We start from the raw sequence: 21,871 nt of genomic DNA, 5'->3' as shown, positions 1-21,871 counted from the left end.
GTCAGGTTCCTTTCACATCGTTCAATGTACCATCAATCCCCCTTCCCCACCTCATCCTCACAGCTATTATTGCTGATTCCGAATTGGCACTGATGCTATGAAATAGACCAGGGACTCATTCTGTCATCATGGGCTCACCTTAGAAAAGGGTCTCACTAAGCTATTACGTCACATGTAAACAGTAATAAAGTTTGTAAATACGGAACACAACCGGTGGAGAGGGCTTGGCCGTTGAACTTACACAGTAACATATCTAGACACCATAGTATACGTATAAATATTTAGGTGTAGGCCTACATGTGTGTGTAAGCACTTGTTGGTACGTCTTCTAGTAGACGGTGCGATCGGACATCTAATTGACATGTCAGGGCTAATCAGACGACATCCGGAAATTTAATCGTGTTGTAGAGTGGTTTAGTAATGTGACTAAATTGTAGATCTAATATTGTATCTCATTGTAGAACAAAATGGTCTCTCGTTTTCTGTAGAAGAACAGTTTTTCTTTTACTATTTATGATGTCTGGCATGCAATCTTTGCGCCTGGGAGATGCGAAGGATGACTCCCCCCAGGTTCGTCCAGTAACGTAATTTGTATTACTAGTACTACTAGATACAGACCTAGGCTAATGTTAATTTTTCTTGCTAAGAATAGTATCTGTCCGATCATCTGAGTTTCGTTTGAGTATTGAAACTGTTCGTAGTGCATCAATTGCAGCCTAGCAAAACGTACAGTATCTGAATTTTAATGCCCTTAGCCTAACTTAGACCTAAAAATTTAGCCCTAGCCTAACAAGTGCAGATCGAATAGGCCTATACCTAAGGCCCTATGCCCAAGAAAAGTTAGCCTTACTTTTCTCATTTAATGTACAGCAAAATTCAAATGTGAGAAAAGTTGTACATGAGCTTGTTTGGAACACCTGTCCTCTCATCGGTGTGGTGAATTTGTATGATAGCGCAAGTGTACGGTCAAAAGGTAGCCCGAGAGCCGGTGAATGACTGCCATGGCCCAATTCCACAATATGAGAACCTCAATGATGCATGATAATATATGACACAGAATCTAATTTTCAAAACAGAGTGGCACATTTAAAACATGGGATACTTTATCCAGTATTGTACGCAACGTGATGGCCGAAATGGTTAGATTGCTATACTGTAGGCCTAGCAAGTCCAAAGATGTATATCAGTTTTATGCACAGGAACTATGCCAAGTAATTTTTTAAATTTTGTGTAAGAGATCAAAGTTTGAGCCTCCAAAACTGAAGGCACTTACCTTCCAATATGATATTATCATAGAAAATTTACTGCATAATTGGCAGTGCATGTTAATTGGAGCCCTCTCATTTGATCAATGATGGACGCAGGGTTATATTAATTAACCCTTCTATTCTTGTCGAGCATTCAGAGATTTTATGAAGCAGGATCAATGTTTTTGAATATTTATGGAGGACGCCTCCCACATGTTTGGGTTCTTTAGGTATGTATGTGAGTGTGATATTTTATTTATATACATTTATGAGATTATCTGTAAATGACGGTTATTTTTCAATGCTTGAATGTTAACAATTTTGAGATTTCTTACTACATTCAGACAAGAACATTGCTGGACCTCTATGAGAAAGATGCATTGGTTATGGTGAAGTACTTCTCGCAAGTGACATCTCTCTTTGATAACCTTATAGCTTCACAGGTAATTTACTATTGATGGTAATTACTGATAAAATTTGCACAGAGCGCTATTCAGTACCATGCTGTGAACAGAAACCAGAACATGAACTTATGTGTTAAAGTACCTTTAAGTCAACCATTCATACATGTGTTACCAACTTTTTTGTGCATGTTTCCATGGCATATATTTAAGATGCTAGAGAAACCAATAATAGTCACAATCTATCAAACTTAGTAGACTACTTTTGATGTAACTTTTCATCACTTTTTTACTCATTGTGACATTGAATCATGGAACTCCATATCTGAGAATGATTTCTAAAGAGTTAAATCCAACAGAGTTAAGTGCTCTCAGACAGTCAAGCGATAGTAATGCTTACTGTGTCCGCCTGAGTGTCACTCATTCTGCACATTGAAAGTTGAAATGCATTGTGTGTACATACTTTATAAGGTCACACTTGTCTTGTGTCAACAGCAACATTCCACAGACGCACTGAGACAGTTATCACAGAAGTTGATAGAGTTCGAAAAATGGGGACAAGTGAGTACTGCACGAGTGTTATGTATTCTTCCGGTTAGCAATCTGGTAGTCTATATGTTCTATTGGAGGGCGTTGTGGTCAAGTGGTTAAGGCAGTGGACTTGTAATCTAAGGATAACAGGTTTGAGCCCTGGCCAGATCATTGCGTTGTGTCCTTGGGCAAGGCACTTTATCTCCATTGCCTCTCTTCACCCAGGTGTATAAATGGGGACTTGCGAGGTGACTTGTAAATATAGTTGCGTGCGCCAGTTTGTGGCTGCACCCTATGGAAGTCCCCCAGGGGACACGTGGCTGTGGTGCACTGTGGTGCCCCAGGAGAGATTGTTTAAATTGTGCACACTTTGGTGTGTAGGTGTGACAAGTAACCGATGACCAGGGTTAAGTACAGCGCGGGGAGACTTTATTGTAAGTTGCGCTATATAAGAACTGATAATTATGATTATTATTTCTCAGGTTTGTTTCATATATATCTCAAAAGTACCAATTTGCAATGATGGAGTATTTCTTAAGGAGGGGCAAAAAACACTGTAGGAAATGCTGTATCAGCATGTTATGGTTTGCAACATTGAGCAGGATCCCTGTCTTTTTTGAAGGACTCATTAAGAACCCAAGGTTTTAAATGATAGTCGGTGTGAGTGTTCTGCATTGAAATATTACCAATGGGTTTTCACTCAACAGAAAGAGAAAACAACTAAATTCATAATTTCCTAAACAAAATCTCAATCATTGAATCACACTTGGGACCTGAAATCTTCATCTTTGCTCATTTTGTTTACTGCTTGGAATTTACTTCTAACATCTCATTTTTAGAAAACACTTTTGACAGTTTACACTAACTGTTGATTGAGAATTAAATGGTAGAAGTACCGTGCAACGTAAGTCTGAAAATAATTGCAATTGGTAATTTAAACCTGAAGATTAATTGCCTTGGAAATGCCTGATATTGTAATCTGAATAAATTAATTAATTATTTAATCTCAGATTCAATAACCTTTGTTTTGCCAGTGCTTCAATTTTTTTACAGAAAAATTTGCTTTGCTTTTACCTCTTCAGAGTTTTCCCCTTGGGAGGGATGACAGCATCCTGGTTCTTACTTTACAACAATTTGGGGTTTCATTAGAAAAAGTAAGTATTTTTCACTTTTGGAGGACACTATGGGGAAAACAATTTGTCTTAAGCTTTTTATATTGTTATGCAATGTTACATGATCCTCTAACAAGCTGATTACTTGTTTCTGACCTGCTGCTCATAATTGTTTCAAATTTCAAACTGCCAGCCACTGTATGACCAAGGTTCTCGATACTATTGTTGTAATCGTGGATACAAATAATAAAGTAACTGCAGATTTAACTTAAGTAAACAAGATGAAAGTGAACTGAAAATCCAAAATTTTGCAAAAAGAGCAGTTCACCAATGACAGATACTGTACTGTAGGGTAAGATAACCAAAAGTCCCCGCTCTTCAGAGGCAGTGATGATGGATGTACAGTACCATCCCAAAGTGTCCCCGAAAACGTCCACAGGTTTGTGTACATCACTATTGTCAGAATATCCGGGAATTTGTAAAGCAGCATCATCGTTGGCTGTGGTTGTTTACAACTGGAAAGGAAACCCAGATTTATTCAAAAGTTTTCTGGCCTGTTATGCATATGGTAAACATCTAGTTTTACACTTATCTGGTAAGTGATGTAAATCTAGCAGTATTTTGCGTTCCTTGCACTGGTTACCTGTGGAGTGAGTATAGGACTAAATTTAGCTTGGCTTCTTCTTATCTAGCCGAGCTTATTTCCTTTTCTGTCAACCCTCGTTATCAACTAAGATCTGGCAATAACATGTCTCTCATTGTACCTAGAACTAGGCTGAAAACCTATTGTGACCGTGCATTCTTGTCAGCTGGTCCTGTCTTGTGGAATGATTTACCTGTGTCTGTCAGGACGTTTCCTTCTCTCTCTCAGTTTAAGTCACAACTTAAGATTTATTATTTCAATCTTGCTGTTTCATAATTATTGTACAGCGCCATTGAATACTCTGTAGATTTTGGCGCCGTATAAGTTTATCTATTATTATTATTTTTATTCTTAGACTTCCAGTTACCTTCTAGTTTTTTTGGTATTGGATTTTTATCTTTGACAAAAGTCTATTTTGTGTATGTGATCGAAACTTGGCCATCTTAAACCATCAGCCTTGAAAAATAGAACCACCAATATACTTAGTGGCGCTTAAAATTCCACCCCTCTCTGTAAACGTACAGATCAACATTTAATATCATGTCCCCAGATTTCCAGAGGAAAAAAATTAGTAGACCTCCTTACTCTGGGATGGATTAGCTCTGAGATTTGAGAAAGAAATGCTACAAGAGCTCTGTGTAAACCATCTATGTAAACTGAATATGTACACTAGTAGTGGACAAATGGAGCACTGGGTAGGGGCAGGGTATGGGGGGGCAGTGGGTAAGGTCATATAAGGTCGGATAGGAGCGTTCTGGTTCACAAGTGGTTTTTGTATGTTAATGTGAGTCGTGCATCAATGGTTCAAATTGCAGATGTCAGTGATGCACGAAGTACTGGGTAGAGAGCTGGCGAAACATGTCAAACCATTGCAAGAATTTTCAAAGACTGAGCATGCAAATATTACCAATTATCAGCAAGTCTGTCAACAAGCAGAAGATGGTAAGTGAACAACTTGGGGTGAAAATAAGTGCAACTGCAAGATATCAGAAAGGAAAGTTTTTGGGAACATTACATACTGTACAAGGTTTTCTGGTGTTTTTGATCTCGTGCTGATTGGTGGGGTGGCTTCGGAAAAGGGGTGGGGGGGTGGGATGGGGGTATATACAGTACTCTGTGAACCAAAACATCCTACTCCCTTCCACCTTTGTAGAGTTGTCTTCGTCAGGCTTGACAAAACAGGATATAGTGACAATGTGTGTTTCTTTGTTCACAGTTCACGAACAAGCTTTGTCAAAGTACAGCAGATTGTCAAAGAAGAAAGAGTATGAGACAAAAGCTTGTATCGATAGCACCGAGGAACTTCACAAAGCTAGAAGAAAAACCTTAAAGGTATACCCTGCTATGTTTATATCACAGATTTGGAGTATGATTGTTAAATTTTAACCAAAGCAGAAAATCATTTATAATATAAATCGTTTATATTTTAAGGTGCAACTTTTAAATTCTATCCATATATTTTAAGGAAAAGAAGACAATTTTTCAAAGCACAAGTGAAATCATGCAAAAAAAATCCATCGTTGAATGGTGAAAGTTTCCTTTAAAGAACCTTTTGGAATTATTGTAAAGTACAGTCAAGCAAAAACAAACATAACCTGATGATACAAATTTGAATGAAGACTGTTTTCAGGTGCGTAGGCAGGAATTTGCCAAGGGAGGGGCAAAACTGTAGATTTGGCATTGCAAACTATCTATTAAGTGTAGCGCCACCATGGTTGGCGCAGAGCGTACAAGAAAATTTTGGCTAAAAATGCCTCCCAGATCGCTGGAATTGGCACTTCCCAGGCCTTGTAAATTGCATCTTAGCATTTTCTCTTTTGAAAATACTAGCGATATCAAAAAAACATAAAAAAAAAGTTTAAAAAAAATATGCTCAAGGGGGGCGGCTGCCCCCTTCGCCCCCCCCCCCCCCCCTTGGCTACGCGCCTGACTGTTTTGTGCAGTTTATATCACCATGGCAAAGGAAAAATATATACCAAAAAATCAGAGTAGATATTTTAACTTTGAAAGATGACTTGAAGGTCAGACTTTTTATGTTTTTCATGCATTTGGCAAGTTTAGCATGCGATATATCTAGTACTTTTTGTAAAAGTAACTCTCTCATAACATTTAGTATGTTCAGTGTGCATACTCTGATCACAAGTAGGCGCATAACCTTGAAGGTCTCGCTTCACACTCTTTAGCAGATCGTTAACATGAATTTCTTGATATTACAGTGGCTATTATATGCAGTATTTTATGGGTCCTTGTATGGAATGATAGTGGATTAAATGAAGAAATTACCAGCAGCTTATTTGAATTTGATACCGATTCCCCCTCCCCCCCCCCCTCCCTTCCCAGTTTGGCAAATGATAACACAATATGTCATCTGTTTGAAAGTTTTAACATTTAACTTCTTGAGTAGACAATTAATTACAGAGATATTTGAAATATGCACAGTGCACCATCGATACCACGGTAGTGGGGTGGGAACTGGGGTTGGGGGACATTCATGTACTGTAGCATTGCATGTGGATTTACCCCCGGACATGTTCTTTTAGGTGAGCGTCTGTGGATTTACAAATTGTTACAAAATGTCCAAAATCATTGGTAGTTTTTCGGTACTGTAGTTTAAGTCATAATAAAGACAGTTGAAGTTCTTCCTTGACGTCCTGTGAATTGGTCATCTGGCTACTCCAGTGTGAGCACAGAAAGGCAATTTGTCAACATTACAGTTCTTGAAAGTATTCAAATCTTACATTGATATTTTCACGGCATTACTTCAAAATCACTCCTCCCCCCCTCCCCCAACCCGATTCAAGGAAGAGGATTTCCCCTCAACTTAATCCCTCCCTCAAACTCCAATACAGACTGTCAAAGATTGATTTTAAAGTTTCCGAGGCAGTGCACGGTATGTTCATTTGCTTTTTTGATTTTATGATTTTTCAGAGCACAATGGAACGTTATACAAACTTAAACTTGCTGCAATACAAGAGAACAATTAATCTCTTGGAACCTTTCATCGGTGCCTTTCAAGCCTTCAAAGATTTCCAATCCACAGGGAGCAGCATTCATTCCAAGGACTTCCATGAGTATACCGGCGACATCGCAGCCAGTGTCATCGGGTGAGCTCTAGAAGTGTTTGATACTTCCCCGAATAATTTGTAACAGCCTGGTTCTGTTTCGTAGAGCTGTAGGCTTGTATTTCAAGCCAAACTTTTCTGAGGAAAATTCCACTTTTCACCCGAGTAATACTTCAATTGACCAAAGTCATTTCTCTTTAGTTTTCGCGTAAGTTAGGTACCTCAGTTGGGTAAATAAGGTTATACTGCTTTCACTCAAATAACAGAGGAAATGCTGTGAAGTACTGCTTTGTTTTCAAATTGTCCATTCAGAAGACATCATTTGAAGTGCGCCCATCAATGACTGAAAGCGATGCTTTGTCAATAATGGAAAACATGATCATTTCCATATCAGTATTAATTTAGTAAGTTTTGATCTGTTATCTATAAATTTCAACTTCCGTAACAGCGTCCGTGCAGAAATGGCCAAGTATATGGATAAGGCATCTACAGAGATGGTGGACCTGGAGCAGAATAGTCACTATTACTTTATACCTGAACCAACTCCAGATATGCAACTGAAACCGAAACCAGTAAACAAGAAATTAAATCAGAAGGGTGGATACCTTTGGATGAGATGGTGAGTAGAAAGGTAGCGGTGATGACCATTATGATGATGATGCAGATGGTGGTGAAGATGGTGGTGATAGTGGTGGTGCTGTTGGCGATGAGCATGGAAGCGGTGTTGGTGATTGTGACAATGGTGTTGGTGGTGGTGGTTTTAATCAAATGGTGATGGTAGTGATAATAATCAAAATGTTGGTGGTGATGGTGATACTGGTGGTAGGAGTGAGGGTGATTATGGTGGTGCTGATGATTATGGTGGTGCTGGTAGTCACAATAGTGGTGGTGATGATGATAGTGGTGGTGATGATGATAGTGATGTTAATACTTATGGCGGTGAAATTTCATAAAGCACAACAGACTTCATAGTTAGGTGATCAGTTTCCCAATGGTATGACAAGTTCTTTGTGGCATTCATATGAAAATTGTAATGCAAACAAGCAACTGTTTTGAGCTTTTCTTCAGTGGTGGTTTATTAGTATGAGCAAAATTTCAAAATGAATTTTGAAGTCAAAGAGACATTACATATTGGTCCCTCAACTGAACTTTCTCAAAAGTTTTTCTGTCATTGGAACACCTGAATATGCAGTTCCTGTTAAGATACTGTCACTGCTGTGTAGTATTAGAAATGGCATGGTTCGGTTTGTGTCTTCTGGCAGTGTAGGTTGGGGTGAAGGAGGATGTGGTTAGGGGAGGGGGGGGGGTTGTTCATAACTATCATCTCTATCATATTAGAACAAGGCTACTGGTTGGGCTTGTGTCTCCTGGCAGTTTAGGTTGGGGTGAAGGAGGATGTGGTTGGGGGGGGGGGGTTGTTCATAACTATCATCTTTATCACATTGACCAATTATAATGGTTGGGTTTGTGTCTCCTGGCAGTGTAGGTAGGGGTGAGGGGGATGTGGTTGGGGGAGGATGTTCATAACTATCATCTCTATCACATAGAACAAGGCTACTGGTTGGGTTTGTGTCCCAGTCAACAAGTCACTGTTTCAGCTTAATTTGACATTCTTCCTTACAGTAAATCCGGATTGAGTCACAGATGGGAGAGGAAGTATTTCTTCACACAAGGATGTAACCTGATGAGTCAGGGGAAAGGCGAGGTAAGGATAATAATATGAGGATGTTAATTATAATTAAGTTTGATCTGATACAAGCAAAGACAATATAAAGCATTAATTCACGAGAGTTGAACAGAACAAGAGGAGTACTTCATGGTGGTTGCGGAAAACTTTTGGCAGGTGTGCAGTAACTGGTAAGCTAAACCAGTATTCATAATTAAGTTTGACCTGATACACCCTCCTCCCCCCCTCCTCCCAAACAATAAAAATAAGTTCATGCATTGCATCAACAGACTTTGACAACACGAGCAGTAGATTGTTACAGTTTGTAGGTCATGGTTGCTGTGGTGAACTCATGTCAGAAAATTTATGGAAGTTAAAGTTAAAACAGCATTTGTATATATATCCACTATTTAATTGATAAGTACTTTTTTTTATAGTAAAATTCCATTGAAATGCAGCTTATTTGCATGACAATCTAGTCTCAAAGTTTCATTTTGAATCATGAAGAGAGTTAAGTAAAGGTAATGTCTTAACACTACTGTTTAATGTTAGAACTTAGCTGTTAATACTTTCAGAATGATTTTTGAATGAAATTTTTGCACCAAATTTTGCATGAAATTCACAATTCACAAGACTTCCCTTTCTGCGTATATATACCAGATTGCTGGCAGTCTCATCGTTGACCTTGTACGCTGCATCATCCAACCTGCGGATATCGATGACAGAAGGTTTGTCTTTCAACTCAACGATACTATCGACATCAAAAAGTAAGTATGCGCTTTTTCTCCTAACCTGCCGTTGTGTAAGCACTTGCCCTCTTCCATGTGAATTTTCTTGATGGAATTCTAACTTAACTAAAATCTTACCAAAATTAAAAATTAGTAACTTTGTGAATTTTACAATCAGCTGGTATTGATCATAATTACTACAATTAACCATGAAAACTCAATGATTAATTTTTGCATAGTTTGTAAATATGGACTAATGGATACCCTCCATTGAAAACAAACACCATCCCCCCCCCCCCCCTTTTCCATGTTGTGGTACTAAAAAGTGACATGTGTTCTAGGCTCATACTGGGCAAATAGTCAACTTGTATTTACCTCAGTATCTTTGGTTGTCTGTCAGGAACCAGTTGTTTGAGGTAGTGCATATGGAAATTAGACACAATGCCCAACAAAAAAGAGCTAGGGACCAGGGTATAATATATATAATAACTCAGCGAGTATCAATTTTACGACTCGATATTTGCATGGTGTATATGAGGATGGGAATATACAAAAACTGGTAGATCCCTCATATGTGTCAGAAAGAGGATTATTGCCTTGCAACTATACTAGGAGAATATGGACAAAAATAAAGTTTTTGTACGCACTTAAAGTGTCAGATCAGGAAATATGCTTTGCACAACACTTGTAAAGTGCTTAAAGTCAATATCCTTTCCATAAAGAAATCATACTAAGCAGGGTACAGGTGTAGTAACCTAATGAACGATGGCGTTAAACGATAAGTAATGCATATCTGACAGTTCGCGAGAACAGAATACATACAGCAACATTAAATACCAGTTAACGCCAGCAGTCAAAATAAGCCATGAGGCAGAGAAACGTTGTTAAACATATATGCAGCGTTGCAATTTTGTGCTGTGAAATTATGTGCAATGCAACAAACCTATCTAGATACAAACATACATGATACTGACAGACGTGGATGGCTACTACTTGAAACCTGCTTGACTTGCATCGTATCCAGTAATAGAACTAGAGCTTCTAGTAACAACACCACAAATAAACTGTTAACTGCTGCAACTGAATACCATGGCAACCATAGGCAAGTTGCATGGAACAATCACGGGCATTTGAAATGGGATGCCAGTCAAATTCCTTATATGGTTATGAGGATTGTCTGTTAAATATATATACTGAATGTGAAACCTGTTCATTACAGTGTATCATCTTTGTCAGCTAATTCTTTTGTTTTTCTTCACGTTTTGCTATGTTTTAGAGTGATTATCCTGCAGGCTATCAGTGGATCTGAAATGGAAGAGTGGATATACACTATACGCAATATCAACACAGGATACTCAACAGAGAGTTCACAATCGGTGAGTGAATAAGTATTGACCGGTCTATTGCGGTTGGTCAACTATTTAACAAAACTACTGACTATGCAAATGGAGGCTGCAACTATGCTATGCTATATGCAATTATGCAATCAGAATGTTAAAGGCCCCCCACGGTAGATCTTTCATACTAATGAAGGTTACTGATTGTATAATCCAATGAAATTGATTCCATTCTCAACATTTGCTATCTAGAAAGTTTTGATATAAATTAGAGTTTTGAAACAGGCAAATAGCAAATTTGGAAAACTTTCAAAGGTTAAAACTTCACCTCATTTTTTGAAATGAACTTGTCAAGCTGAGTGAACTACAATTGATATGTGGCATCTCAATATTGATGTGTGACATCTCATCATTGATATGTGACATCTCAGTATTGGAAAAGCATTGAAAATCAAGAAGCCAATTGAAAGCAGTGTTAAATGCATGTGAAAAGGGTGTCCCATCGTGCAGATTTTACACTTGAGCACAAAACATATTACGAGATAAACTGCTGCTGTAATGTCACCACAGTGGTTTGAAACCTTTCGAGAGAGTATGTTATGATCATAAGAAGACCAAAAAAACAGACCATTCTTAGAAATTACTTACAAAATTGTTTAATCTAGACATTCCAGAATCATCTATCACCATTCTTTCGTTGTGCGAAGTATGTAACAAATTTGTAATTCTATGAACATTTTCAGCAAAAACTTTCACCTTCTTTGATGCCAAAACTGCCATATAATGACCAACAACAAAATAAAACTACCATGCCACCACCTGCTCATCGTCATCAGCCACCACCCTTGAAACTAGAAAAGCCACAAAGGTACGTACAGTATGCGAAGTAAAATGCATTCTCATATCTCAATGCATCTCATATTTCATGTAATCACTCTTGGAGCTGCATATTTTCGTATTGCTCAATCAAAACCTGTGGCAAAATGAAACACTATCCAGTCTGGGAGTGTTCGACAAAGCCTTTGGTAGTATCTTTTTTCAAAATTTGTCCGGAGGTGATGATGTTGGTAGTAACTTTAAATTTTAAGTAATATGGTTCTAGAAAATTAGTGACAACTGTCACAGTAAGGAAAGTGTAGTTTAACATTTAGTTTATTCAAAATTCAAAATGGTTTGTTGGATCTACTATTAGCTTAATCAGCCAAATATAAAACAACTACTGTAATGAAATGAAACCTTTAGTCTTATACAACAATTACAGCTTGTTTCTTTTTAAGGATGTAATTAACCTTTGGAAATTTCCAGTCCAGCAAGATTAAGTCTGGTCTTTTTTGGTTCAAACCAGATCCAAAACTTTGAATCCTATGTTCCCTAACTTTGATATTAATTGTTTTTTTTTTGTGTACATTTGATTGAGCTTTTTGTGAATTTATCTAAATACTAAATAGTAAAGTAATTTGCCAAGCTGAAATGCCTGCTCCGTAGATGTAATCTACAAAATCCCTGTCTTGCCTTTATAGGCTCAATAGCCGAAAAGGAACGTACACGCCTGAATAGTTAGTTACATCCTTAGTTCAATCAACATAGGCCAAAATTGATGGTCAGAAATTTTTAAGATCATTCATGTTCGAAGGGTGTCCTGCCAAATCATCGGGACAGTGCTTACAAGCCTTAAAACCAGTGAAGATATTTATTTCTTATTTTTTGTGTCTTTTCTTGTTTTTCTCATGTTTTTAATTTTGTTTGATGACAGTAGAGGAAAGACTGATTCGCAGAAAGGGAAAGGGGTGCCACCAGCAGTTCCACCCACTCCCCCACCATCACCCTTGGATAGTTTCCTACTAGACACACCCATTCAGTTTGATATGATATCTCCCATGGACGAGCCCACCATGCAGGTATCACTGCCCGGGACCGTGAAAGAGTCCGATGGCCAGTTGGGTCCACCAAAGAGGATTAATCCATTCAGCCAGTCATCTTCACAGATCAGAGATGATCAACGTAAGTTCTCGTTGCAATAAAATTAACCAGCTTCTCAAAGTGCTTAAAACACAACTCTGTAAATTGGACTCAGATGCTGCTCATGATAATAACAGTACCAATAATCACTAAGTTGAAGAAACTACAATCTTAGCCTGCCTTTCTCTGAGAATTTTTGTTCCCCCCCCCCCCCTCTTGTTAGATGTATCTGTTTTAACTATCCTGGAAATGATAATCAACAATTTCTTTTTTCTTCCTTCCTCTGGCAACAGTAAAGGCCAGTATCCCAGGTTTCATCCAGATGTTCACTGTGCGGTTCTTAGGTTCAATGCAAGTCAAGACGGACAAGGGGTCAGAGGTCATAATGAACACCATAAGGAACATTATGACCGCGAGGGCTATCCACAACATCTTCAAGACCACAGAGTCTAACTTTATCATCACAAGTCAAGATATCAGGTATAATGGTTCACATACATCTTAGCAACAAAATCCACTTTTTTGCAATTATAAAGAAATAACCTCTACGTGCAAATCAACAACCGAAGACTGACATGTTTTAGTAAAAGCAAGAATAGAATTGGCTAGAAGGAGAATGCAAATAATTGAGTCATCTCAGGAAAATGTGCATTATGCTTTACCATATGAGTCAATACATTGACAATTTAATATGGCTAGGAGGCTGCATGATCCACAAACAAATTTGCTGTGACCCACAAGAAGGCAAGTTAATGTGGTCTGTGGAACCATTTCCAATAATTGATCACTTCAATCTCCCAGATCAATGGCAGAAACCATCCAACCTGGAGTTTTGTTTCGAGAGACAAAAGTACTAAAACAGCCAGTCAACGAAAGCATTTGCATCATCGAATTTAGCCTTTAGACATTCAGATCAATGCTTAATGATTTAAAACAGATGATGATTTTAATGGTGCATCTATTTTACAATGTTCGTGCTTAATTTCATAATTGCAGGATTGGTTTAATTGACTAAATGATGATCTCATACAAATTACGTTTTCTTGGAAAGCCAAACAGTCCTATAGGGCTCTTGTAGTTTTCTTTTTTTAAAGTATTTAGCAATCAGTTAGACATTCCAATGTAAAACTTGAGTGATAAAAGCCTTTGTTGGTCAAAGGTCACAGTTATGTGAGGAATGATCAGCTAACTATTGTCAAACAATAGCTTATTGTTTTATCCTCTAATGTCTCTCTTCTTTTAGATTGCAAGATTTGTCTTCACAGAAGATGAAATCCATCATTCCTCTCCAGGATATTTCATTCTGGTCTGCTCATCATGAAAATAAAAGGTTTGTGTTAATATTTTCATTGATGATATTATTATATATAATATGATAAACACACTTCCTAGTGGGTGGATGTTGTTTCAGCATAAATTTGGCATAATATCGATTCCCAAAATTTTCCCAGTATTATCACTTTAAATACAAAATTCAAAGGATAAGCAATGTTTCCATTAAAGCCATGTTATTCATGAAATGGTGAAAATGTCACAGTTGCTTGTTTCACCTTTGTGATTTTCTGACACTTTACATTCAGTCAATTGTTTCAATGTTTTTGTAATTGGGCTAATTGTGCACCTTCAAGAGTGATTATGAGGTTTATTTTGACAACAAGCTACATGACATGTACATTTAGTTGTTTTCTCTCTCTCTTTTCTACAGGTGGTTTGCCTTCATTTCACATGCCAAGAATGAAGGCGGCGCCCAGCCAAGCTATACTTGTCAAGTGTTTGAAACGGACACCTTAGCGGAGGAAATATGCAAATCCTTGAGCATGGCAGCAGAGATTGCTTATAAAGCTGCCATCTTGCGCAATTCTGGAAATAAGCAGGGATCACAGGTGCACTATACAGAAAGTCATTAAGATTGCCCCCTCCCCCTCCCCCAAACATGCAAGAAAGTCAATTTAATAGTTGATTATTTTCAAACATCAAATTGGCTTATCTACAAAAGCAAACCTTAAAACAACATGGCTTACGAATGAGACATCATTATGGTGTCTGATCTAAAGTCTGCCCCCCCCCGCCACTCCCCCGACTGAAGGGGATCCAACACAACTGGATTGTTTTGACCTAGTTTCTTTTGAGATCTGGCTTTAGGAATCACAAATGACTTCGAGTTGGTTAGAATCATTGTTTGATCCCTAGAGTAAGGCAAATTTGCCACCAAAAACAGAACTAGTATTGTTCGATACAGGTGACAAACGCCTACAGGGGAATTACGACCTTCCTTACTCTGGACATACAATCAGCTTCCATAGCCGAGAGGCAGGGTTCGAATCCCGGTGGAGGCTGGAAGGTTTTTCACTGTTGTAAATTTTCCAACTCATTACGTTTTCAATTATATATATATATATATATATATATATATATGTATATATATATATATATATATATATATATATATATATATATGTATATATATATATATATATATATATATATATATATATATATACATATATATATATATATATATATATATGTATATATATATATATATGTATATATATATATATATATATAGCAGGGATTCTCTGAGGGTAAAGTTACGGCCTGCGAAAGATTGCAGTCTGGTCTGCGAAATAAAATTTGCCCAACATCTTACACTTATGGGGTCTGTGAAGACCATGAATGCTTGAGCACCCAGCCAGCCTATCCTGTACATTGATCAATGTAGGTTTTTATGTATTTTGTCCCTGGTTAAAAATGAGTCAAAAACTCCTGAAATATACTGTAGTTCTATAAGGTTAGTAATGAAAGCAGATAATTAATTGGATCTTTCAGCCAAAAATTTACTGTAAATGTATTGTTATTGACAGAACCTTGATAAAGAAATTCATTACTACATATACTTTTCAACTATCTTTTCAGTTACAGTACTCTTTATTCTCCCTTTGATATATTCCTTAAATTGTATTTTTTGTATTTCATTTGCCAAATTTCTTTTCAAATTAAACAGAATAATAATAGAAGAGCTTCAGATCCAAGTCACAGTGGAATATCCAACATGAACCCTCCTACCAGACAAACCAGGGGGTTCTCATCCACCTCCAGTCCCCCTTCATCAGCTGACTATGGACCATACACTTTACCCAGGGAGTACCCTCAGACTAAGACAACCTCATCTAATGGCCAACCATCACAAGGACCTCCTGGGGGATTCCAAGCTGCCTATCTTCATCAAACGGTACCTCATGGGGAAGGACAGCCCCCTACCCATGACACAGGGCTGTCACTAGGCAAGGCACCCCTCCCTCAAGGCATGGGCCTACTTCCAGGAGAAAAACGAAAAGTTGAAGGGCAGACAGCTCCGCTGGTTCAGTCAGAAATGAAGCCAACTGCAGATCCAAGTGTGGACCCTAAGGTGTTACCTGTGGCATCATTAAGTTTACAACCTGGACAGCCTAGTACCCAATAGGGGTAAGGTAAAGAACCGTGACTGCCAAAAGTAATATATGTTTGAGGTATTTGCTATGTCCAATCAGCAAGTGCAAACGTTTATAAGATGCAAATCACATTTTTGAAGGGGACAAAAAAGAAACCCAGAAGATTAATAATTGTTTGATAATTTTTAAGGCAGACATATTCTGATGCGGGGGGGGGGGGGGGTTGGGGGCGTCAGGGGGAGTATCACCCTGATGATCAGTCAGTCACTGAAACTTGTCAGATAGTGAGAAACTTGAAGGGGAAAAAAAATTTGCAATTCAATTGTGGCATAGTTTGACTACAAACAATGCATATCCAAAAAGATTTTTGTTATTTTCAAAATGATTATTACCCTTTTCACTACGATTACAAAATGGGTTAATATAGGTTTTTTTTTTTTTTTTCCATTTGTCTTTTCCTCTCATGGATATGTACAATTATACAGTTATATTTTTGTACAGGCAGCTTTTGTACTGCCATCTTTTCTGTACATATTCCTGTTGTCTGTCTTGGTCATAGCAAACATGTTTTGGAGGGTGGCATTTACTTCTGATTACTGCTGCATTATATTTTCCTTAGCTTATATTTAAACGGACAATTCCACGCTGTAATTTATTGATACAGAAATAACCATGTGGTTTTTTTTTTTTCTCTTATATATTCTAGTAGTTGTAAGTCTTATGAAGATGTTTCAATTTTACCTTTAAGGGCAGTCTTCTGTACAGTAGCAGAGCCTTAGACATTTAGACTTATTATTTATATTTCCATATCAGTTTAATTGATTTTGGCATTTATCAGAGCATTAGAAATTACTGAATTGCTTTGCCTCATCCCCCACCCTGCCCATTGTGCCCGAATTGTGTGCATTTGTTTACCAAAAGCCATAATTGTGATATGGAGGGAATCGGTAGGGAATGGTGTGAACATTCAACGAGCATACATTTTTTTTTTAAATTCAATATTTTTCCATGCTGGATATATCATTCTTATTTTTTATCACCAAAACAAATGGAAATGTAAAGGTGTGAGAGGTGTAAGGTGAGTTGTGAATGGAGGTGACTGGAATAGTGTAGATGGTTACAGTTTTGAAGACAATTGTTATGTTTATTTACTGAAGGTGGTTGCATTATAATAGTAAATATACTTATACCTAAGGCCTTTATTATTCTTGAGCTCCAACAGGGACTAACTGAACTTTTTCTCCTATAAAATATGATTGTTCCTGTTTACAAACATTGCTTATATTACTCTGCACTCGTATAGCAGTTTGCCCAATTTTTCATTGCATTTTGCGATTCGATACTGGATAAATTATTCCGCGTCCAACCGTCTTTACTGCGTTAATGTCCTAACAGAGAGAAATGCCTTCTTACGCTAGTCAGAAGTTGGCTAATGCTCAGAACAAACAGCACCTCTAATTTGTCACTGTACTGTAGAAAGTAATAGCATGCCAGCTACTTTGCATATTGTCGGTCATGAAATGCAGTCATCTGCTTTGATAGTCAGCCATATTGCCCTCCAGATTTTGGCAAATTAGTAGTTTTGTATTCCCTATATATTGAGTAGTTATTACAGTAGAATATCTAAATACTGACGACCCCCTTCATCATTAATTGTAATTGCTGTGATGGTGTTTTTCACTGATATTACATAAACTAGTTGCCCAGTTACTATCGGGTTTGTCTGTTCTTGGCAAGGTTGACCCACATTTTATATTGGGTTTGCATTATAAGCCAACATTTTACATCAATTCACAGCTGCTTTGTCTTCAAATTTTGTGGTAAAATTTTCAGGGTCTTTAGAATAAAAAAAAAACAAGACTTGTGCATTCCTACCACAGGCATAATGTATTTCTCTTTAATAGCTAATTATATTTGGCAGTTTTTTTAATATCTTATTTCTCCACGAGATAGAGTTGCAGGACATCCCAAGAACACCATATCACAACTGTGAAGTGTAATAGCTAATATTACTACTGGTAATGTGGGACGGAGTAGAGCTTATAATTAAAAATAATTTCACAGAAATTAAGCAACATGGGTAATTACCACCAGGCTTTAATGTGGCATGGTTTAATTTTTTATATTTTTGGGGGGGGGGTTAGGGGGGTGAAGGGCAAAGATATAGATATGCTTAAAGGTGTTAAAATACTGCTTAAAAGGGCTATTGATGATGCAACAGTATAAAATCAGACAGAATAGTATCAGGTGATTGCTGCTGTTTAGTCAGTCATTTGGATATAACTACAATGATTACACACACACACACACACGCACACAGAAAGTTCAGCACAGAGAAGACAATTGAGAATCCCTGATACTGAAGGAGAACTAGTCAGCAATTCTTCATTCCTTCTCTATCCAAATGAAACTCACGCTTATAGTCAATAATGCCAGAGCTGTTTGTAATAAGTTGGCTCAGAGATTTGCTAGAGGCTACTGCCAGATTTATACCCTCTGGGAACCCTAAGGGTATCTTGTCAAGGTTTGCACCCATAACTCATAAATACAAACGAGAGTGGTACGTCTTGCCTGGAAGGGGAGTGATCTAGCCCTGGGGGGGGGGGGATCCTTGGCACTTGCCCTACCTGCCTAATTGCACATCTTCACCGGGTAGTGATATAGGGCAATTAATTCTATAGCATTTCTGCAGTTGTAGAAATATTTTGTGGATATTAATTTGTATTATTAAGTTAAGGTATTCCACTTTTCTTTTTGCTCTCTTGTATTATTTGGTTGAAACGAGTTGGTTTTTGGTTGAAACTTCAGCTATTAACTGAGTCATCAATGGGAACAGATGTGAAAGTAAGACCATCTTGGGCATAGCTTATGTAAGTGAATAATGATTTTCATATCATCTATCACGTTTTATTGCTATCAAAGTGTTAAAATTATTTTCATGCACATTTGTCATCGGTTTTATCAAACTGGCCACACAGTATTGTTTTTTATACATGGCTTTCAGGTGAGGGTTCAAAGTGTGCTAAATAGCACAGCTATAAAGCCGAGCCGGACGAGTGTGCTGGTTTTAGCTCAGGTTTCAGAGTTGTGTAAAATCTATACAGCAGAGGAGATGATTTAATCATTAAAGTAGTACAGATGGCATTATTGCAAGTGTTAGATAGTTTTTCATAGAGTTTTCTATTCCAAATCCATGTTCTTGGAAACTATACATATTATCAAACCAGTATTTTTTGTACCAGTTTCTAAGAGATTGCTTCTTGTTAACGGACAATTTCTGCAATTAATGTAATCATTACATATATGATTGGAATAATGTAGTGTATATTGTTCAAGAATCCATCTGCAAAGTTTTTTTCCACAAGATGAGTGAAAATCTGAAAGTTGGCAGACTAAACTCAAGGCCATCAATTTGTAATGTGACATAGGGCTTCCAAAATTCCAGGCCAATAGTCCCGGGTATCAGTTTAATGTGACAAATGATGTGGACATTAAGCTATGCAGAGAAGATGCTAGAATATTGTATATGCATATCGAGATTGTTTTCATAGTACATTAAACTGCCAGAAAACAAGTATTAAATTTGATTGTGGAGAATTTTAAAGTAGCAATATGACGTATTTAAGTAAGCATGAAAGAATATATACAGTAATTTTACAAAATGTTTGTTTGTAGTAGAATTTAACGAATATTCAAGACTTTCTAGAGATAACTGTTGCTACTAGGCATAATAGCCAAACATTAGTAACGAGTAACAGCTGGGATTGAAGGAGGGGTTGGGGGGGGGGAAGGAGTGACATGAATGGTGTAGTTACAGGGTATTACTAAAAGCCAGTTAAAGAGCAAAATCTCTTTTTTTTACCTTACATCAAGTAATACTTTTGGTAAGAAGTCCTATTCAGAATTGGTAGCATAAACCAAGACTTCCTGTGTACTGAAATGCAACTAAACAATTTCTAACAAGGGTACCGTCTATGAGCAATATGTTACCCATTTGAATTAGTAGTTATTTATATTCTTTTCCCTTTTGGTAAGAGAAAACAATTTTTGTCATCAGCCTCAGGAAACGGTCACAAATTGCAAACTTTAATATGTTGTTAAAACTATGTAGAAATTGTGTTAATGTTTTTTGGTACAAGTTTTTTTTTTAAATTTCTTTTGCCAAGAAAGGCATCTACCATGGTGACCAGATTTTATGGAAATGATACTTGCATGACAGTCAGCTAGGATAACAATAATGTAAACCCTCAACATTGTTTGAATCCGAAATCACCTGCTTATCATACCTACAGTTTGTAAAGAGAGTATTAAAACCATGTACGCCTTGGGACCAATACTTGGCATGGTTTTTATCACATGATTTACTTACTGTTCCTCTTTTCCAAGGTAGTTAATATATATTTGTAATAGAACTTCTAAGATGTACAAATTTAGCTATGCATTTATATTTTGGTGGATACAGTGAAACAAGGAAAAAAAAAGGAGAAAGTTTCAAGCTTACCAAATTTGCTTAAATGTTTTTTTGTTTAGTTTCATAGTCATTACCAGGCATTAGTCATCAACGAATTCTGTTGCTCACATGCTGTAGTGAATGAGGTGTGGGGGTGGGGGGTCGGAGGGGGTTGAATACATAAGAGATTGGGTGACTGTACTGAGTCTCCTGATGTTTAGAAGCAACAGTACGAGGGATTCTTATCAACTAATGTTCATTTTGCCCCAGCCCAACATGCCAAAATTTAAAAGACGTCAAAAGCTTACAAAAAATCTGCTTGACAAAGACAACTAGCTTCCTTTTACATATATTTTACTGATAAATGTCATAAAGTGAAATAGTCATGGTTACTCATACACCAACTTTAACAAGAATTCTACTGTCACCTTCGCAACATCTTTAGCCGGCTAATAAAACAAATTTGAAGGGGGTGGGGGGGGGGGGCAAAACTGATGACCTTTAACAGTGTGGACCAGAAAGGCAATTCTGATCATGTCTTATCAGCTGTATTTCAACAGTTGGTATATGGTGCTTAAAACAACTTGATTGTACTTAACTTAATACTAAACGGAGGGTGCTAGATGGATTAGTGTGTTATTCAATGTTACTTTGAAGGCTTGATGAGATACTGTACACTACTGCGAGTGGGTTAAACACTAACAATGGAGCATGCAAGTTTCAGCTGGAAGACCCCAATCTTTTCTCACCAAATTCTTAGTTATTTAGGTTTTACCATATATATTGTGTTTACTGCATGATCTGCAAAGGTATTGAAGCAGGCACGGATTATGCATTAATTAGTGTGAGATTCTCTAAATTGTCAGCAATTGTACCTTAGGGAAGGCCGACTCAAGATTATCAGAAGAAATACACATCATAGAAATAAATCATTACAGAAATGTTATAGTACAACATATTACAAAACTTAGTGAGTCCGCTTCACAAGTACAGATTGAATGTCTCTACCAGTGAAGATGTACAGATGAAACACATACAAACAACATCTGAAACTCAAATACTGGTGGGATATGTGTGAACCATTATTTGGTTTCACAACTACTATGAAAGGTCTAACAGGCATTTTCATTTAGCAGTTGAGTGATCCTGTATGTCACATTTAGGGTGGCCGATGACATCACGATGGAGTAAGCAGGTTAATCCCTGGGCCCCCTAATTGATGCCAGGCCTCGGGCTGTAGCCCCTGTTCCCTCCATCCCATCTCCCCTTCCTCTTGTCAAGCCTGGACACAAAACTTGTGAGAA

The 21,871-nt window shown here is 37.5% G+C and overlaps 1 protein-coding gene across 2 annotated transcripts; it reads left to right on the top strand.

The window, feature by feature from the left end:
- The first annotated feature begins 224 nt into the window (after positions 1-224).
- LOC139960918 (DCC-interacting protein 13-alpha-like) lies at positions 225-20,622 on the top strand. 2 transcript variants are annotated; one of them, XM_071959615.1, is made up of 17 exons: positions 225-570; positions 1,592-1,690; positions 2,144-2,209; positions 3,262-3,333; positions 4,750-4,876; positions 5,151-5,266; positions 6,863-7,038; positions 7,445-7,615; positions 8,620-8,701; positions 9,323-9,429; positions 10,667-10,766; positions 11,471-11,595; positions 12,481-12,728; positions 12,980-13,166; positions 13,930-14,016; positions 14,392-14,569; positions 15,691-20,622. In XM_071959615.1, exons 1-17 carry the CDS (start codon positions 514-516, stop codon positions 16,147-16,149), a joined length of 2,457 nt encoding a protein of 818 aa, XP_071815716.1. In that variant the 5' UTR covers positions 225-513; the 3' UTR covers positions 16,150-20,622. The 2 variants fall into 2 exon arrangements, with proteins under 2 accessions (XP_071815716.1, XP_071815717.1); XM_071959616.1 differs by having other exon boundaries at positions 226-570; positions 12,484-12,728.
- The last annotated feature ends 1,249 nt before the right edge of the window (positions 20,623-21,871 follow it).

This window comes from Apostichopus japonicus, chromosome 20 (genome assembly GCF_037975245.1).
Source record: "Apostichopus japonicus isolate 1M-3 chromosome 20, ASM3797524v1, whole genome shotgun sequence".
Classification (NCBI taxonomy): domain Eukaryota; kingdom Metazoa; phylum Echinodermata; class Holothuroidea; order Aspidochirotida; family Stichopodidae; genus Apostichopus; species Apostichopus japonicus.
This window is presented reverse-complemented; position numbering and strand designations above follow the sequence as displayed.